Raw genomic sequence first — 15618 nt, forward strand, 5'->3', positions numbered from 1 at the left:
TGTTATGACCCGTTCCAGCCAGAATTCCTCTGAAAACCATCAGGCTTTTCCTTGCTCGGCTCCTGTCACTTCCACACTGTTGGGATTTAATCCGGTATGTTACAGGTGTGGCTGGTGGTGTTGCCTTGGAAGGGAGAATCAGAGTGTTGCTAACTGCCTTTTAACCAAACTAACCACAAAACCCAGCCACAAACCCAACAGCAGCAAAGGCCCAGACAAAACAAACCTGAAGTTAGGGTGAGGAAACAAAAGTGACCGTGGTTGTTGGGGGGTGTTGAAGGATCCACTGCTGAAATAGTTCAGACACGCGGGTGGCTCCGGGTGGTTTGGGAGGAAGGAATACCGAGGGACACGGGAACTTCTCTCGTCAGCAGTGCTTTGTGGTTGAAAGCAGCTGTAGGAAGCGGTGCTGTTTAACAGTGAAGAGTTCCAGGTGATGTGGCTGCTCACCGCGATCTTTTCCTTCTGCGGCCGAAGTAGGATTTTGTGAACCTATGTGTGAATAGCTGCTGGTTATTTGTGCTGAAATCCTTGTCCTGACTGCGTCCCCAGGCCAAAGAGTGCAATGGTGTCAAGGTCCCCATCGACACGAGCAAAGCCAACCCCAACGAGGTGGAGTTCGACAACCTCTACCTGGACATGAACGGCATCATTCACCCCTGCACGCACCCAGAGGACAAGTAAGGCGCTTTGTGGGGCTCTTCACAGGTAACGCCTGCCTTCACTGGTGGCGTTTCAGGGGTTAAATCGAGTTTGCTCTGTGTTTTAGGCCGGCGCCCAAAAACGAAGATGAGATGATGGTGGCGATTTTTGAGTACATCGACAGGATCTTCAACATTGTGAGACCCAGGAGACTCCTTTACATGGCCATAGATGGAGTGGTGAGTATGGACACCTTCAGTTCCCAGCTGTAGAATCCTCGTCTCCCCTCAGTACGGCAGAGTCGTGGAGCAGCTTGTGCTGGAGGGGACCTTAAAGATCGCCTGGTTCCGCGTGGGCAGGGGCGCCTTCCACCGGCACAGGTTGCTCCGTCCAGCCTGGCCTTCAGTAGGTCTGATGAGAAATCACCTCTGTCAATAACTTGTAGCCTGAAGCAGCTCTCAGGACAGGAGACATTGTCCGGGTGTCCCAGGTGACCCGAGGTTTTCCATACTTTTCTTTCAGGCTCCACGTGCCAAAATGAATCAACAGCGGTCCAGGAGATTCAGAGCCTCAAAGGAGGGCATGGAAGCTGCTGAGGAGAAGCAAAAAATCCGACAAGAAATTCTGGCCAAAGGTAGGGCAGTGACCTTCTCAGGGGCTCTCCCACGAGAAGCACCTTGTTTGATCGCCGCGGCAAGGTTTCGAACGGGGCTGCGCGTGTGCGTTGCTGGGAAAAGGGGAGAACAAGCCCGGGGAAGGCTGGATCTGTGTTTTCCAAAGTTAAGAACTGAGACAAAACAAAATGTCATCTTTTTCTTCTTCGGTCTCCTGCCTGAAATGAGTTTGTGTTGAGTGCTCTTAATTCCTTTTGAAAATAGATTGAACAGAAGAGCGGGGATAAATGCAGTGGGAAACAACCGAAACCCTTATGGAAGGAAGTACACGTTTGTAGGGCTTGATGAAAGGAGGATTGAGGCTTAAAAGCAGGGATCGGATGGAAGTACTCCCGCACAGGGTTAATGAGCTGCCAGCAAGGGGAGTTACTTGACAGTGGAAGCTCTAAATTCACTGAGGAAACAGAAGTCAGAGCAACTTTGAGGGTGGTGGTGACACAGCTGGAGTGAGAGGGGAGTGTGCTGCTGCTGTCTGGGCTTTGAAATCACTTTGCTGAAGTAACAACGTTCGTAAACGTGGTAACACCTGTAGGGTGGAGGAGATAGTACAGTGGTAAGAGCTGGTTTCGTTTTGTTTTGTGGGAATTTTATTAAACAGACTGGTTTCAGTGAGTTAATTATTCCCAGGGGAGCTGTCTGGGTTTCCTCATGCAAAAATGTTGGCAAGGGTCCATCTGGACGTAACTCAAAAACTCTGTTTCTGTTGCTCCAGGTGGCTTTCTGCCTCCAGAGGAGGTGAAGGAGAGGTTTGACAGCAACTGTATCACCCCGGTGAGTGGCCTGGCCCTGTAGCCAGCGGTTGCCAGGGGCTGAATGAAGGTTTAATTTCTTCCCTCCCAACCCTTTTTAGGGAACCGAGTTTATGGACAATCTCGCTAAATGCCTCCGCTATTACATCGCCGACCGCCTGAACAGCGACCCGGGCTGGAAGAACCTGACAGTAAGTTCTCCACTTTCACCCTTGAGGGAAATGAAGGAGCTCTTTGGGATCCAGCTGAAGAGCAGTAGAAATTGGACAGGTTTGTCTCTTGGCCTGGCTCCGAGCTGTTACTGACAGCAGGCTGATCTGCACGTCCTGCTGGGACTTTGGAGGTCCATTTCGTGCTGATAGCTCCATCTCCCAGCACCATTTGCTGTGATTTCACTGAAGGGCCAAGGTGTGCTGCTGAAAGCCACAATTTCCCCTCATGGGAGACAGGGCTTGAGGAATACTTTTTCGGCTGTCAGGGAAAGTGTGAAGATACATTGTAGTTGTGTTTTTGGCGCTGTTTTCTCTTTTCTAGTTGCTCCCTCAGCACGGCTGCGTTTTCTCTGTGGCTCTAATGGCGGGCAGTGAAAACAACACACGCCAGCTTTCTGGGCTTGGAGATTCTCCCCTCTTCTTGCCCAACCGCTGCACTCCCCCGGTTCTGTGCACACAAGGAGCAGAGCAGGCAGGAAATGCAGCTGCCTGTGTTATTTTGGCATGAGCTGACCATTCAAGTGCTCTAATGTGAGGGGCGGTTGGCTCTGCTCGATTCCCCCCATCAGATGGGGGTTTGTGGACACTAATGCTCGTCAGGATGGCAGGGAGAGGACGGGGTGACGAGGTCATGTTCCAGTGCATCAATGAGCTGAATCTGCGAGTTCTGCAGTGCTCGTTTCGTTGCCCTGATGGTTTATCAGGACACGTCCAAGGTGACGTGATTGTTTCAGTGGAATTTGAATCAACGTCAGCTTCAGCCTGGAACTGCCAGAGGAAAGTGAGGGTCTCTTCACTGGTTCCATGCTTGTAAAATAATTTCATCCTAAGTCACGTTATTTTAGTTGAGGCCACAAATTAGAGTTTCAGGTATTCATGAGTCAGGTGCTGCGTTCAGTGCATACGTTACTGGTTTTTTCCTGCGGCATCATTAGTTGCTGACGTGGTTTGGATGTTTTTCAGGTTATTTTGTCGGACGCCAGTGCTCCTGGTGAAGGGGAACATAAAATCATGGATTACATCAGGAGGCAAAGAGGTAAAATTCCAATTAATGTGGACATTTTAAGGTGCGGTCAGTAAGAACTCACTTTGCACGACTTTGACAAAATGCAATTTTCTTTTGTGCAGCACAACCAAACCACGACCCGAACACTCACCACTGTCTGTGTGGGGCTGACGGTGAGTTCCCTCTTGCTTTTGTGGCTTCTGGGTGATCACATCAACGTCTTGGTTGAGGCAGAACCTACTTTGCTTGTAAACTTTTTTCTAAAAAAAGCCCCAAAACTCAATGATGTTTATCCTTCATCACGTTTTATTCTTCTCTCTTGCTCGGTAGCTGATCTGATCATGCTTGGCTTAGCTACACACGAACCAAACTTCACCATCATTAGGGAAGAGTTCAAACCAAATAAACCCAAGCCATGTGCTCTCTGTAACCAGATGGGGCATGAGGTTAAGGATTGCCAAGGTCTGCCCAGAGAAAAACAAGGAAAGGTAAGAATTTTGCTGTTTCTAGGATTTTTTTAATCTGTAGTGTAGAAGGCGATCCTCAAATCGTTCTTGCTGTTGATTTTGGCTGAAGCGTGGTGCGAATTGTTATTGGGAATACCTGGCTTTCCTCTTGGAAGTAAAAACACAAAAGTATCGTGCCAAACCTGACACCCTCCCTTGTGGTGTTTTGTCGTTCGGGGGTTTTCCCACCGAATGAGAAACAAGGATCAAGAACTAAACGTAGGTGCAGAGCAGCAAGGTGCACGCTTGGCACAAGGGCTTGGGAGCCGGTTCTTGGATCCCTGTTAACCCTTCTCTCAGCAGGCCGTGAAAGTGGGGCTGGAGAAGCTCTGGGATGCGCTGGGATCTAACGCGAGTCCCCTCTGTTTTAGCACGATCAGTTCGCCGACACCCTGCCGATGTCGGAACAGGAATTCATCTTCATCCGCCTGTGTGTCCTGCGAGAGGTGAGGTGCAGCAGCCGCTTGCTGTGAATGCCACTTCAGACCCTGGGCTGCGTTTCCTAAGCTCCTTTCTCCTGTGTGCGTGTGTGTTGCAGTATTTGGAGAGAGAGCTCACGATGGCCAGCTTGCCTTTCACCTTTGATTTTGAAAGGAGTGTTGATGACTGGGTCTTCATGTGCTTCTTTGTGGGGAACGACTTCCTCCCTCATCTGCCATCTCTGGAGATCAGGTACATGAGAATGTGTTTTCTTTCCCTGCAAGAACGGCTCCTGTGCTTTTAACTGGCACCAGTCTCACCCTGTGGTTTGTGTTTAGGGAGGGAGCGATCGATCGCTTGGTTAACATCTATAAAAACGTGGTGCACAAAACCGGGGTGAGAGTCCTTCCTCTTCCTTTAAAAATACCTGCCTGTGTGCTGCAGAGCGGGCTTGTTTCTCACCTCTGTTGTTCTCTGACCTGCAGGGCTACCTCACTGAAAGTGGGTTTGTGAACCTGCAGCGGGTCCAGATGATCATGCTGGCTGTTGGGGAGGTTGAAGACAGTATTTTCAAAAAGAGGAAAGACGACGATGTAATTATTTTGTTGCTGCTCTTACGTTCTTGGAGTTCGGTTTTAATCGCTTACTGTTAGCCAAAGACACTCCTTTAAGAGAATAAGGAGAAAAAAAAAACAAAGCCAGGTTTTGTATTTTCTTTGTTATAATCGCTGGTGAATTCTTCCGTGCTCAAAAAATAATCTTGTGCTTCCAGCTGAGCTTCTTTTCCTGGAAATGCCAGTTTGACGTTCAGGTTTTCAGTTGGCCCAGGAATCACAGAATGAAAAAAACCTTTCCTGTTTCTGAGACTTTAATGTGTCTTTGACACTTTCTTTGGGCAGCTCTGCACTGCAGGCAAGGAGTCTGTGTCCTTTGACACTGCTGTCAGCCCCGAGTAAGGCTACAGCTAAATTTAGCAGATGGTTTAAGCCATTACCAGAGCTCTGGGGCTTTGAGTTCCCAGCTGGTTTTTTTCCCCCATAGATTTTCAGGGTAGGGTTAGGAAATTCCATCCCATTTCTGTTGGGTTTACAGACACAAGAATTGACCCATATCTCGTTCAGAACATTCCCTGAAAACCTTGTGGCGTGGTCAGTTGAGGATTATAAGGAAACCATTTTCCAAGGAATTTGTGTCCTTGACTGACTTTATTTCACTTTGTGTTTGTTTAGGATAACTTTAAAAGACGGCAGAAAGAGAAAAGGAAAAGATTGAAGGTAAGTGAACTCCTTACCCAGTGCAGAAACTAGCAAGAATTAAAATGTCTACTTTTGTTTCTGGAGGTTGGAACTGCAGGTGTGATCATGGTGTCTTCTGGCCTGCGTGTGAAGTTTAAAAATTTTAAATTACGTTGAGTTTTTTTTTCTATTTGGATATTTTAAGAATGGGCCCTTGTGTATTCAGTTCCACATAATGTTAGTCTGACAGTTGTGGGAGAGCATCACCTCAGTGCTGGGGAGATCACACAGCTCTTTCAGCAGCCTTGTGTGTGTTTATCTTGCAGAGGGATCAGCCTTCCTTTATTCCTGGTGGCCAGTTTTCCCCTCAAGCCCTGGGAAATCGATCCAGCCCGCAGGCAATCAGTAACCCTCGACAAGCTGCCTTTGAGATGAGGATGCATGACAGGCAGAACTCTGTGAGTACATGTTCAGAGGTGTTGGCACAGAGAAAGGAAATACTCCAGGCACCTTTTTCTCTGCCCCGTCAGGTTTTCTTGAAAAGCTGACACCTAAAACATTATTCTTCGAGGAAGTGGCTTTTAATGACTGATTTTTCTAAGCCTGCTTGAATAAAATTGTCTTCTTCATTCCCGCTTGGAATGATGCTTTTCCCTGGGGAAAGGAGAGACTCGGATGAAGTTTTGGGCAAGGTGGTGTTAGTGAGGGAAGACAGAGAAGAAGTGCTCTGCTAGAAGTCCTGTTCACTTTAAATAACAATTACGACAAATATTTTCTTTCTGGGTAGAGACCTTCATCCAAGCAGCAACCAAATTAAAAGTTCTTTTCATCACAAAGATGTCTGTTCTGTCTCTGAAGTCAAAGTACAATGTGCTTTTCCAAAGTATAATTTGTGCTGCTCTTCCCTTTTAATCCCGAAACGTTTTTTGCGCCTGAGTCACGCAAATTAGTTCCCTTATGGAACGGGAGACGTTTCTTTTAGGCCCTAATATTAAAATAGGTAAATCTGAGAGGTGTTTAAAAGACCAGCTGTGAAGGAACTCAGAGTATTTCTGGCAGTTCTGAGCACCTTAGAAGCACCTTTTTTTTTTTTTCACTAGTGCTGCAAAAGGAAGTTGTAGCGGAAGCTGCAGCGGTGCTCCAAAATCGGAATGTATCCGAAATGGCATTTTTAAATCAGTTCATACTGTGTTGTTTACTGCATCCTTTTCTCTCTCCAAGCCAGTGGCATCTTTGCCTCTGTGCATCAGTGCCTGCCTTTTAACAGGGATGAGTTTTTCCCTTTTGCTCCTTGACTCGATGGGTTAAGGCATTGTGCAGCCTTTGCCTGGAGTTTTTTTGGAGCTGAAGAGAAGGCCCGTGATTATCACAGAGCTGTTAATTTTAACTTGAATTTTAAAAGCCTCATAAATCCTCCTCTCCTCTCCCCGCCCCCCTCCCCCTATTTATCTGTAATAATTCTGACCCTAGACAACTTCAGCATCTCCAAACACCAGCCTGACTCCTGATGGCAGCCCGTCCCTGGGAGGAGGAATTAAGCGGAAATCTGAGGATAGCGACAGTGAACCTGAGCCAGAGGATAATATCAGGTGAGGCCATTTTTTGTAGCACTTTGTTAGCAAATTGCTGAGATAGATGCAGCCTAATTAATGCCATTTAGCTCAGTGCAGCAGTGCCTTCGGATGCTTTCCTATGATCTTTTTATCCAGCAGTAATTAATGTGGAGGGTGAGAATATCCAGTAAATTCCGGTGAGATGGGTGAGCTCCGGCTGTTAAACCCAAGTATCCAGATTAGTATGCGTGCAGGTTTGCAGCCTCCAAGCCACTGCTCCCTCCGAGACCGAGCTTGGCGAGACATTCCCTGATTATGTGAGCGGAATGCCGCTGTTCCCTGGAATCTGGCAGCTGCTTAACCCGCGCATCTCGGACTGCTCGCGTGGGCAGCAGCGTTTGTCCTCACTTCCAGTGGTCTCCTCCATCTCTGGTTTGCAGCAGGCCCGGGTTTGTCTCTGAGTTCTTGCACCGTCTTAGGAAGGCTGAGCCTGGGATGGTCGAGACAGGAATTTTCTGAGCATTAAGTACCAGTGAGCCTGCACTGGTGAAGGGTTTCAGTGAAGCTCTTGCTGTTTGAGTCGAGGGTGAAGGCCCTTGCAGCTGTTCCTGAGAAATGCAGCCACGGGGATTTGGTGTCTGTGCAGTCAGGCCCTGGGTGGACGTGGGAAAACACCCAGGGTTGTTTCCTTGTGGAGTTCTGGTCACAGTCACCACAATGTGTTTGTGACATGTGGCCCATCAGCTTTGCCAATATCACAATTCTAGCTCTCATTCTTATTTTCTTTCCCATGTGTCTGTATCTGAGGGGACTGATTTTTTTTTTTTTTAAATCAAGCAAGCAGAATTTTTATATAAAATCAGGATAACTGTTAATATTCCTTTCCGTCTGAGCGTCAGCAGAGGGTCTGAAAGAAGCTTGAACAGTGTGAATGAACTGTGGTGCTTTACGAGCAGCAGTGGTTCTGACAGGGTTGGTATTGCCAAGGAAGAGGATGTGCTACATTCAACCACAGTTCTTTAAGCTCTTGTAGCTCAGAATATTTTTCATGTCCTTTTCTGAGTGGAAGCTAATTCTATGCTTGGCATTGTAAATAAAAAGAACTGCATAGATGTCCTAGATACGGCCAGGCTGTTTGTGAAAATATGTTCTGTGTTTAGAATGACTTTGAAACCAGAACAAATTGTTGCAGTCGGCTGCAGATGGGTTTTATGTCACAGGAAGGTTTTTTGAATTTATGCGAGTGTCTGTCTGCCAGGCAGCTCAGAGCCCGCAGATGTTCTTGACTGCATCCCTCAAGCCTTCGGTGCCAGGAGCTCTGTCCTTGCTCACCTGCTTCTCTGGAAGCCTTGAAAACATCTCTTGGCTTCTCTGCCTGCCCATCAGTGTGAATCATCTTGGAAGGGTTTACAAAGGGTCCCTGTCCTGAGCAACTGTCTCAAGACAGAAGCGAGGGAAGATCCTCTTCGCAGAGCCAAGGGGATGCGCATCCTGTAAGGAAGCATGAGTAGCTCCTGGCTCTCTCCTGCAGCTCCACACACAGGAGTTAGGGCTCTGGGAGAGTCTGACCAGTGCCAGCTTGAGGTGACCTCTTGGAGTTGTTTGGAACAGAAGCCTGTTTAAGAAAACAAATCGTTATTAAGGGATTATGTGGTTTCACCAGTTTGGTTCTTTGCTGACGTGATACAGCAGAGCTGCAGGGTGCAGGTGCCCCTGTGTGAACGAGGAACAAGTGTTTGTTCTCCCTGCCCCATCTGTGGACAGACGTGAGGGGGAGCTGTGTGAAGGAAGGACGAGCCGTGGCCGAGGTGGCTGCTGTGATCCCAGCGTCCATCTCTGGCCTGAGAGACTGAAAATGCTGGGCGAAAGGGAGCTCATCTGATGTGAGGCAGCAAGCACAGGGCGCTGAGCTGCAGAAGTGCCTCTGGTAGTCACAGCTTGTCCAAGCAGCAGCAGAACACGGACATTATTATTACTGGTTTGCTTGCCTTTGTATTTGGAGTAGCGGGAAAACACTGTCAGTTCTGCCAACAGTCACATTTTATTCTGTTGCTGCTGAGCATCACTTTTTCTGCATTCATTCAAACTGTATACAAATGGCAACTGAAGTAGCAAGGGGCTTGGTCTTACATTGTAATTCAGACCTGCAGATGTGCATCTGTTAAGGTGTCCATCCATGGAAACGTGTTATCCGTGCCTGGTTGTGTTGCAGGTTGTGGGAAACCGGTTGGAAGCAGCGCTACTACAAAAACAAATTCGACGTGGATGCGTCAGATGAGAAATTCCGTCGCAAGGTTGTGCAGTCCTACGTGGAAGGGCTTTGCTGGGTTCTCAGATACTACTATCAGGTACCCCAGAGATTGTTGTCTGATTTTGTTTCGGTCTTGGAAAAGCCGTGGGGTTTTGTTGGAGATGTGAAATAAATGTGTGCCCAATTCTGTTTGACTCTGGAGGTTCGAATGCAGTTTCACCGTCCCTGGAGCTGCTGAAGGAGCAGCTGGACGTGGCACACACTGCTCTGATCTGGTTGACAGAGTGGTGATTGGTCACAGGTTGGACTCTGGTCTCAGAGTCTCTCTTTTCCAGCCTCGATGGTTCTGGGATTCAGGTTCTCCCATCAAGTGCCCCACCACTTGTTGGTGCAGCAAGAACTGCTGCTGTTTTCCCTTTCCCAGAAACAGTGACATTGCAGGTGACTAAATGAGGGAACAAAGGACAAAGCCTGTGAAATGTGAAATGCCAGTAAGAATTTGCAAGGGACAGAGTTGTCAGTCTCCTCCGTGGATTGTAATGCTGTTCCATGAAGTGTGTTGCGACTGAAGTAATCTGGATCCGATTTAAATCTTTTGATAATTGAGATGTCAGATTGGCAAGAGATTAGTGGGCCGTGGTGGGGTTTTGTCGCACTGATGGCTAATAAGGAGCTCCGTGCCCTGAAGGCAGAGTCAGTCAGATTGGCTGTGTGACCTGGGAGCACAATGTGCTCCAGCCTGTGCAGTTTGTCTGTCTCAGCAGGGACTCGGGGCTGCCGCACGGGGGTTGCTCGAGGGTCTTTGTTTGGCTTTTTTTCTTTTCACCACAGTAAAAACTGACTCCAGTAACTGCTGCTGGCTGTCTGTAAAAGTTGTGCCAGAATACATCACGTGCCTTTCCATTCCTACAGAAAGCTGATGATGCAGGGCATGTCCCACTAGTGGGAACATCTGTTTGGAGAGGGGGGAGAAAAAAGGGGAAAAAAGAATGAAAGCAATCCACCTGGCTTTTGAAACATTTGGAGTCTGTCTGAAGGACTGCAGCGAATAATTATAGGCGCTGTAATTTTGTACCAAAAATATCACTGCAGGAGCCTCGTTGACATTTAATTGTTCAGAACTGGAAGTCAGAATAGTAGTGGGCTTTTGTTTCAAGTGGTGCTGCTAAGAAAAATAGCTGAGGAGGTGAAAGCTTGACTTAGACCTCCTGGAGCCACGTTTCCTTTACGAGGTGCATGGTGTTCTGGTGTGTTCTGAGTTTGCTTGATTTTCTCCTTCCTGAGGACACGCTGTGTATTCCCCACTGCTCAAGGCAGGAGAACAGAAGGGGAAGAGCAGAGTGCTGCTCCAAGTGTGTGCTAGTGCTGGTCCTGGGGAGGGAAGCACCAGTTAGAACCAGGATGCTTTTCAGCCTGCGGCAGATGCTGGGTGTCTCTGCTCCCCCACGCCGCCCCGGGTTAGCAGCGGGATTTTGCTGGGTGCTGCAAGCTGGGTGCTGCCAGGACAGTACTGCTCCCTGCCCTTTGGTCATGTTTCGTGACCGGCCTGCATGATTTGAATTTGCTGCTGTGCCTGATTTTGTGTCTTCTCCCCTCCCTGCCCCAGGGCTGTGCATCCTGGAACTGGTATTACCCTTTCCACTACGCTCCCTTTGCCTCGGACTTCGAGGGAATTGCAGACATGCCCTCAGATTTTGAGAAGGGCTCCAAACCGGTAGGGCTCTTGGTTTATCCGTTCGTTCACTGCTGATTTACCCTCCCATTAGAAGTGTCCCACATCTGCTTGTCTGCTTTCAACAGTTCAAGCCTCTTGAACAGCTGATGGGGGTGTTCCCGGCCGCCAGTGGGAATTTTCTGCCGCCGACGTGGAGGAAGCTCATGACAGACCCGGTGAGAATCCATCTTGTATTCCTATCTGGAAGCTCAGGTCATCTTGCACTGGTGTGAATGTGGCCTGCTGCTTTTCACTTCAGGCAGAGAAAATGCTGCAGACCGGGAGGGCAGGGGTTTGGTAGGTGGCAGTGGTTCTTCAGAAATCCTTAGAAGTGATTTCTTGGAATTCAGATGACATTTCCCAGCTCTCTTACACTTCAGATGGTCTCGTTTCTCACAGAAACCTTCCAAAACTTAGTTGGGGAGCACATAACTTATCCTAATTAGCTCTCCTCCTTATCCTAATTATTCTCTCCTCCCTAATTCCTTATTTTAAATCTCTGAGTAACGCAAATGCCCGTCCTCCTCGCTTTGGGCTTAGATGGCACTTAATGAAAGACGTTTCTGTTATCAGAGATCTTTGTGTTTGGCACCACGTGACATTCTGAACCCATGCCAGAGTTGGCTTTAAAGGTGATTTTTGCTTTCTCAACTCTAGGAATCAAGCATCATTGACTTCTACCCTGAAGATTTTGCTATCGATTTGAATGGGAAGAAGTACGCTTGGCAAGGTGAAATTTCAGCTCTTTTTTTTTTTTTTTAATTCTTAGACATTAGTCTTAAAAACCTTTAAAAATAAAGAGAAATTGGAAAATCATCTCAATGAGAAAACACTGCAGCGAGTCACAAAGGTAACTTTTGTTACTTGTTGTGGGGACAAGCATTTTACAGCAGGTGTATTTTGGAAAAAGAAAAAAATCAGCGTTAAGAGCAAATTACAGTTCGGTACCTGGTTTTGGAGTTTGGCAATGATTATTGGTAATTTCTGCAGTTATTCTAGATTTGTTAATTTGTCCTGAACTAGATTAATCATTCTTCTGTTTTCAGGAGCCTCAGTGTGTAATTGTCTTTTGTCTCCTTTGCATTTAATTAATGGATCTTGTTCTGCTCAATCAGTGGCTCATTAGTACTGTGCCAAAAATGCTTTGAGGAATATAGAAATATTTTGGAGCACACAAGGAATGGAGAAAAGAACTACAGCATCTATGCAGCTTTTCCTTTCTTTAGAGAAGGTTAATTTTCAAGGTCTGCCAGATTCTCTGGCTGGGTGTCATTTACACTGCAGGTAAAATGTTAGGTTTTCAGTTTGAGGGCAACAGGTTTTTTGTGAATAAAGGCACAGAAAGATCTGATTTCTGAAGCAAAAATGCAATTTGAATCAGAATCACTCTGCTGTAGCTGTTTCTTGGCTCAGGAAACCTACCAGAGTGCGCCATCCTGGTGTCTGTTTTTGGGGTTCTTCTGGGTTTTTCCAACAAGCATGAGAGAACACTGGTTTGGTTTTCCCAGGTGTGGCGTTGTTGCCCTTTGTGGATGAGCGGCGCCTCAGAGCTGCTCTGGAGGAAGTGTACCCTGACCTCACTCCTGAAGAGAGTAAGAATTGGGGTGCTTTGTTAAAGAATTGGGGTGCTTTGTTGAAGCATTGGGGTGTTTTGTTGAAGCATTGGGGTGTTTCGTTGCCACCTATGTATTTCACCCTAAATGAACAAGGTGCACTCGATGTTTGGTTGGGACTCTTCCTCATGGGTGCTGCTGGTAGTTGGAGGGATCCTCAGTGGATTTGCTTTTGTAACTCTGGTTCAGCTTATAAAGGCCAGCATTTGTTTCTCTGTGTGCAGAAATAACATCTGGTTCTTGGGGGTAAACTGTGGGAGATGTGTGGGGTTTGGGGGGCTGGGTTTTGTCGGTTCTGTCTGTATCTGCAGTGTTCCTCTGTTCTAAACTCAGCATTTCCCCACTGAACACAAGATTCCTATTATTTTACTGCCTGCCAGCTGTCCTTGTGACCAGGCACGTCCCGCTCTGGGCAGACATTGTCTTTCCTACACTCTCAAGGAGCATTCAAGGCTTCCTCCTAAATCACAGTGAAACTCTGCTTTTGTGGAGGTGTCACCAGGGCAGTGGTCGCTGGTTTGCTGCGTTCCTTCTTTCCTTCCCTCTGAACTCCTGCCCCATGCCCATCATTTTTCCAGGCAGAAGGAACAGCCTTGGCGGTGACGTTCTCTTTGTTGGGAAGCACCATCCGCTCTGTGACTTCATTGTGGAACAGTACAAGACCAAAAACACAGAGGTGGGTTGCACTTGTTGCTGGGTGGAAATGGTCAGGTGGGAGGGGTGGTGAAGTGCTTCAGCTGGAGAACTCCCTTCTCTGCAGGCAGTGGATATCCCGCCGGAGCTGTGCCACGGGATCCAGGGAAAGCTCACGCTGAACGACAACGCCGTCCTCCCGGATCAGTGAGTGTGGCCTGCGGGGTGGGTTCCTGCTGCTCAAGGACCTGGCCTGCACTTAGGGCCGTAGAAATATTTGTGTGCCCACAAGGGGTGAATGAAAGCTCCTGCCGAGGCCGCGTGCGTAGTTCCGAGGGTTCACAGCAGGCCTGTGTTACCTCCAGCATGGGGGAGACCCCCAGCAAAACAGTGAAACTCTCCTTCTACGATCCCATTCTTTTAACCTCACAACTCGGCTTTTAAAGCAGCCCCAGATGTCTTTTGAACACGCCAGTGCATTTGTTTATTTGCTGAGGGGTCTTTGTTTGTCGTTTTGCCAGTGGAAGGCAGATTTTTCGGTGTTTAGTTATTGTTTTAATGTGGTAAACAAGGCCTGGGTAATAAAAGTAGTAGTGCTCTGTGGCCTCGTTCATGTTTTGGCTTCTCTGCTTTTGTGTGGATGCTCATGTGGGCTGATGTGACTCCCCGTTAGTGCACATTGCCTAAAAACCCCAAAACTCTGCTTTTTATATGCCAACCTGCATTACGTGAGAGAAAAATCCAGGTAGTGATAGCTTAGATATATTTTGTCCGTGTCAGTTTAGGCTGTAGCACTAAAATCAGGGCTGTTCCCAGCTGCACGTACGAAGAATACCCATATTTTTAGTTTTCTAGAGAATGCATCCAGTTTGAGGAATGATCAGTGTAACCTTCACCTTGTAGGGCACACACTCGTTTCTCTGACCGTGCCCAGAGGCACAAGCAGCTGTTCAGTGCCTCGTTTTTGTTAAGTGCACAAACACTGGCTTGGTCAGACAGAAAATGTACCCCAGGTCCCACTAATAGGCATTTCTCTGTTCTTGTCATGGTTGTGAAAGAATACCAGCGAGTCAGAGTTGTTCTTGGAGGGAACAGGAACAAGAAACCTCTTCTGGCATTGCCTTCCCTAGACAGACCCTAGAGAATCCCCACACAGCAGCTGCGAAACAAGCGGCATCACGGAACAAGGATTCGGTCGCTCCGGTGCTTGCAGAAGCACTTGGTTTAGGGGAAGGGCGAGTTAACTTTGGAATAAGTGTTTTGCAGGCTCAGTTGGCAGAGCAGCAGATGGTGAGAAATGCGTTACATGGTGTTCTGACAGAGGTTTTTCTCTTGGCCAGGGTGGTGGAGTCTCCTGTTCCCATGCTGCGGGACCTTACGCAGAACTCTGCAGTCAGGTCAGTAAACTCTGGGCTTTGATGTGAGGGTGCACAGCATGCAGCACTCAGAGCCCTGAAAACCTGTGTCATTTTTATCTCCAGAGGCATGGCTTGGTTCAAGCAGAATGGCCGTGCAGAGGCGGTAAGAAATGCTGAGTCGTGCCATGTCAGGACGCTGTAGGAAGGATGTCCTAAATGGGGGTGTTGTTACTGGCAGTGATGAGTTAAAGGAAGGGTTCAGCTGTTCCATCTGCCACTGTCAGGAGGCTGGAATTGTTCTGTGCTTCTCCCTGCCTCTCTGTCCCCAGGATTTTTCTCCCTGTCTTTGGAGATGGTATATGAGCAGTCAGGATGCTGCTCTTCATCTTAGGCTGAACTTTCCAGGGAGCCATTACTCTCTTTCCTTGTAGCCTCGTTCTTTCTTGGTCCTGGAAACCATGAATTCCAGCTGGAAGAGTGAGGTTATTCTGCTCATCTCTTTGCTTCTAGCTTTCCTGGTGATAAAGCAGCGATTACTGTTTCACTTTGTCCTTGTTATCCAGTGAACCTAACCCTCAAATACTTTCTTCTAGCATCTCCTTCAAAGACCCACAGTTTGCTGAAGACTTTGTTTTCAAGGCTACCGTGTTACCTGGGGCAAAGTAAGTGTCAGCTGCCAGCTTTCGAGTCATTCCAGTCTGATTTATTGCTCTGACTGTTTGCTCCTGGTGAGTGCTTATGGAACTGTTGTTATTGTTAAGGAAACCTGCTCCCGTTCTGAAGCCAGGAGACTGGGAAAAAACCAACAGTGATGGCAGGCCTTGGAGGCCGCAGCTTGGCTTCAACAGGGACAGGAAACCAGTGCACTTGGACCAGTCGGCGTTCAGAACCTTGGGGTAAGGCTGTGGGGTGACCGCTGCCTTGCTGGGGGGACTGCCCTCCTCGTTCCTTTTTAAATTCAAGCAGGAAAGGGACGGGCCTGGAGTGTCCGAGCTTAGGTGCTGGTTTTTCCATGTTGGACGCCTCAGGGTGGGATATTTGAATTCAGTATT

General features: G+C 47.9%; 1 protein-coding gene across 1 annotated transcript in view; it reads left to right on the top strand.

Moving 5' to 3' along the window:
• Positions 1 to 543: 543 nt before the first annotated feature.
• Positions 544 to 15618, top strand: part of XRN2 (5'-3' exoribonuclease 2) — a gene marked incomplete at its 5' end in the record, with an annotated part of 27824 nt that continues 12749 nt past the window's right edge. The window contains 25 exons of the mRNA XM_017730419.1: positions 544 to 680; positions 770 to 881; positions 1165 to 1276; positions 2029 to 2087; positions 2167 to 2256; positions 3241 to 3313; positions 3406 to 3456; positions 3614 to 3771; positions 4161 to 4235; positions 4328 to 4461; positions 4548 to 4605; positions 4695 to 4802; positions 5439 to 5483; positions 5771 to 5902; positions 6915 to 7033; positions 9210 to 9345; positions 10855 to 10962; positions 11049 to 11138; positions 11620 to 11692; positions 12471 to 12554; positions 13154 to 13251; positions 13336 to 13415; positions 14549 to 14605; positions 15160 to 15228; positions 15328 to 15462. Of these exons, the coding sequence (XP_017585908.1) occupies positions 544 to 680; positions 770 to 881; positions 1165 to 1276; positions 2029 to 2087; positions 2167 to 2256; positions 3241 to 3313; positions 3406 to 3456; positions 3614 to 3771; positions 4161 to 4235; positions 4328 to 4461; positions 4548 to 4605; positions 4695 to 4802; positions 5439 to 5483; positions 5771 to 5902; positions 6915 to 7033; positions 9210 to 9345; positions 10855 to 10962; positions 11049 to 11138; positions 11620 to 11692; positions 12471 to 12554; positions 13154 to 13251; positions 13336 to 13415; positions 14549 to 14605; positions 15160 to 15228; positions 15328 to 15462 (2393 nt within the window). The remainder of the gene's footprint in view (positions 681 to 769; positions 882 to 1164; positions 1277 to 2028; positions 2088 to 2166; positions 2257 to 3240; positions 3314 to 3405; positions 3457 to 3613; positions 3772 to 4160; positions 4236 to 4327; positions 4462 to 4547; positions 4606 to 4694; positions 4803 to 5438; positions 5484 to 5770; positions 5903 to 6914; positions 7034 to 9209; positions 9346 to 10854; positions 10963 to 11048; positions 11139 to 11619; positions 11693 to 12470; positions 12555 to 13153; positions 13252 to 13335; positions 13416 to 14548; positions 14606 to 15159; positions 15229 to 15327; positions 15463 to 15618) is intronic.

Source organism: Corvus brachyrhynchos, unplaced genomic scaffold, assembly GCF_000691975.1.
Source record: "Corvus brachyrhynchos isolate BGI_N302 unplaced genomic scaffold, ASM69197v1 scaffold133, whole genome shotgun sequence".
NCBI classification, from domain to species: Eukaryota; Metazoa; Chordata; class Aves; order Passeriformes; family Corvidae; genus Corvus; species Corvus brachyrhynchos.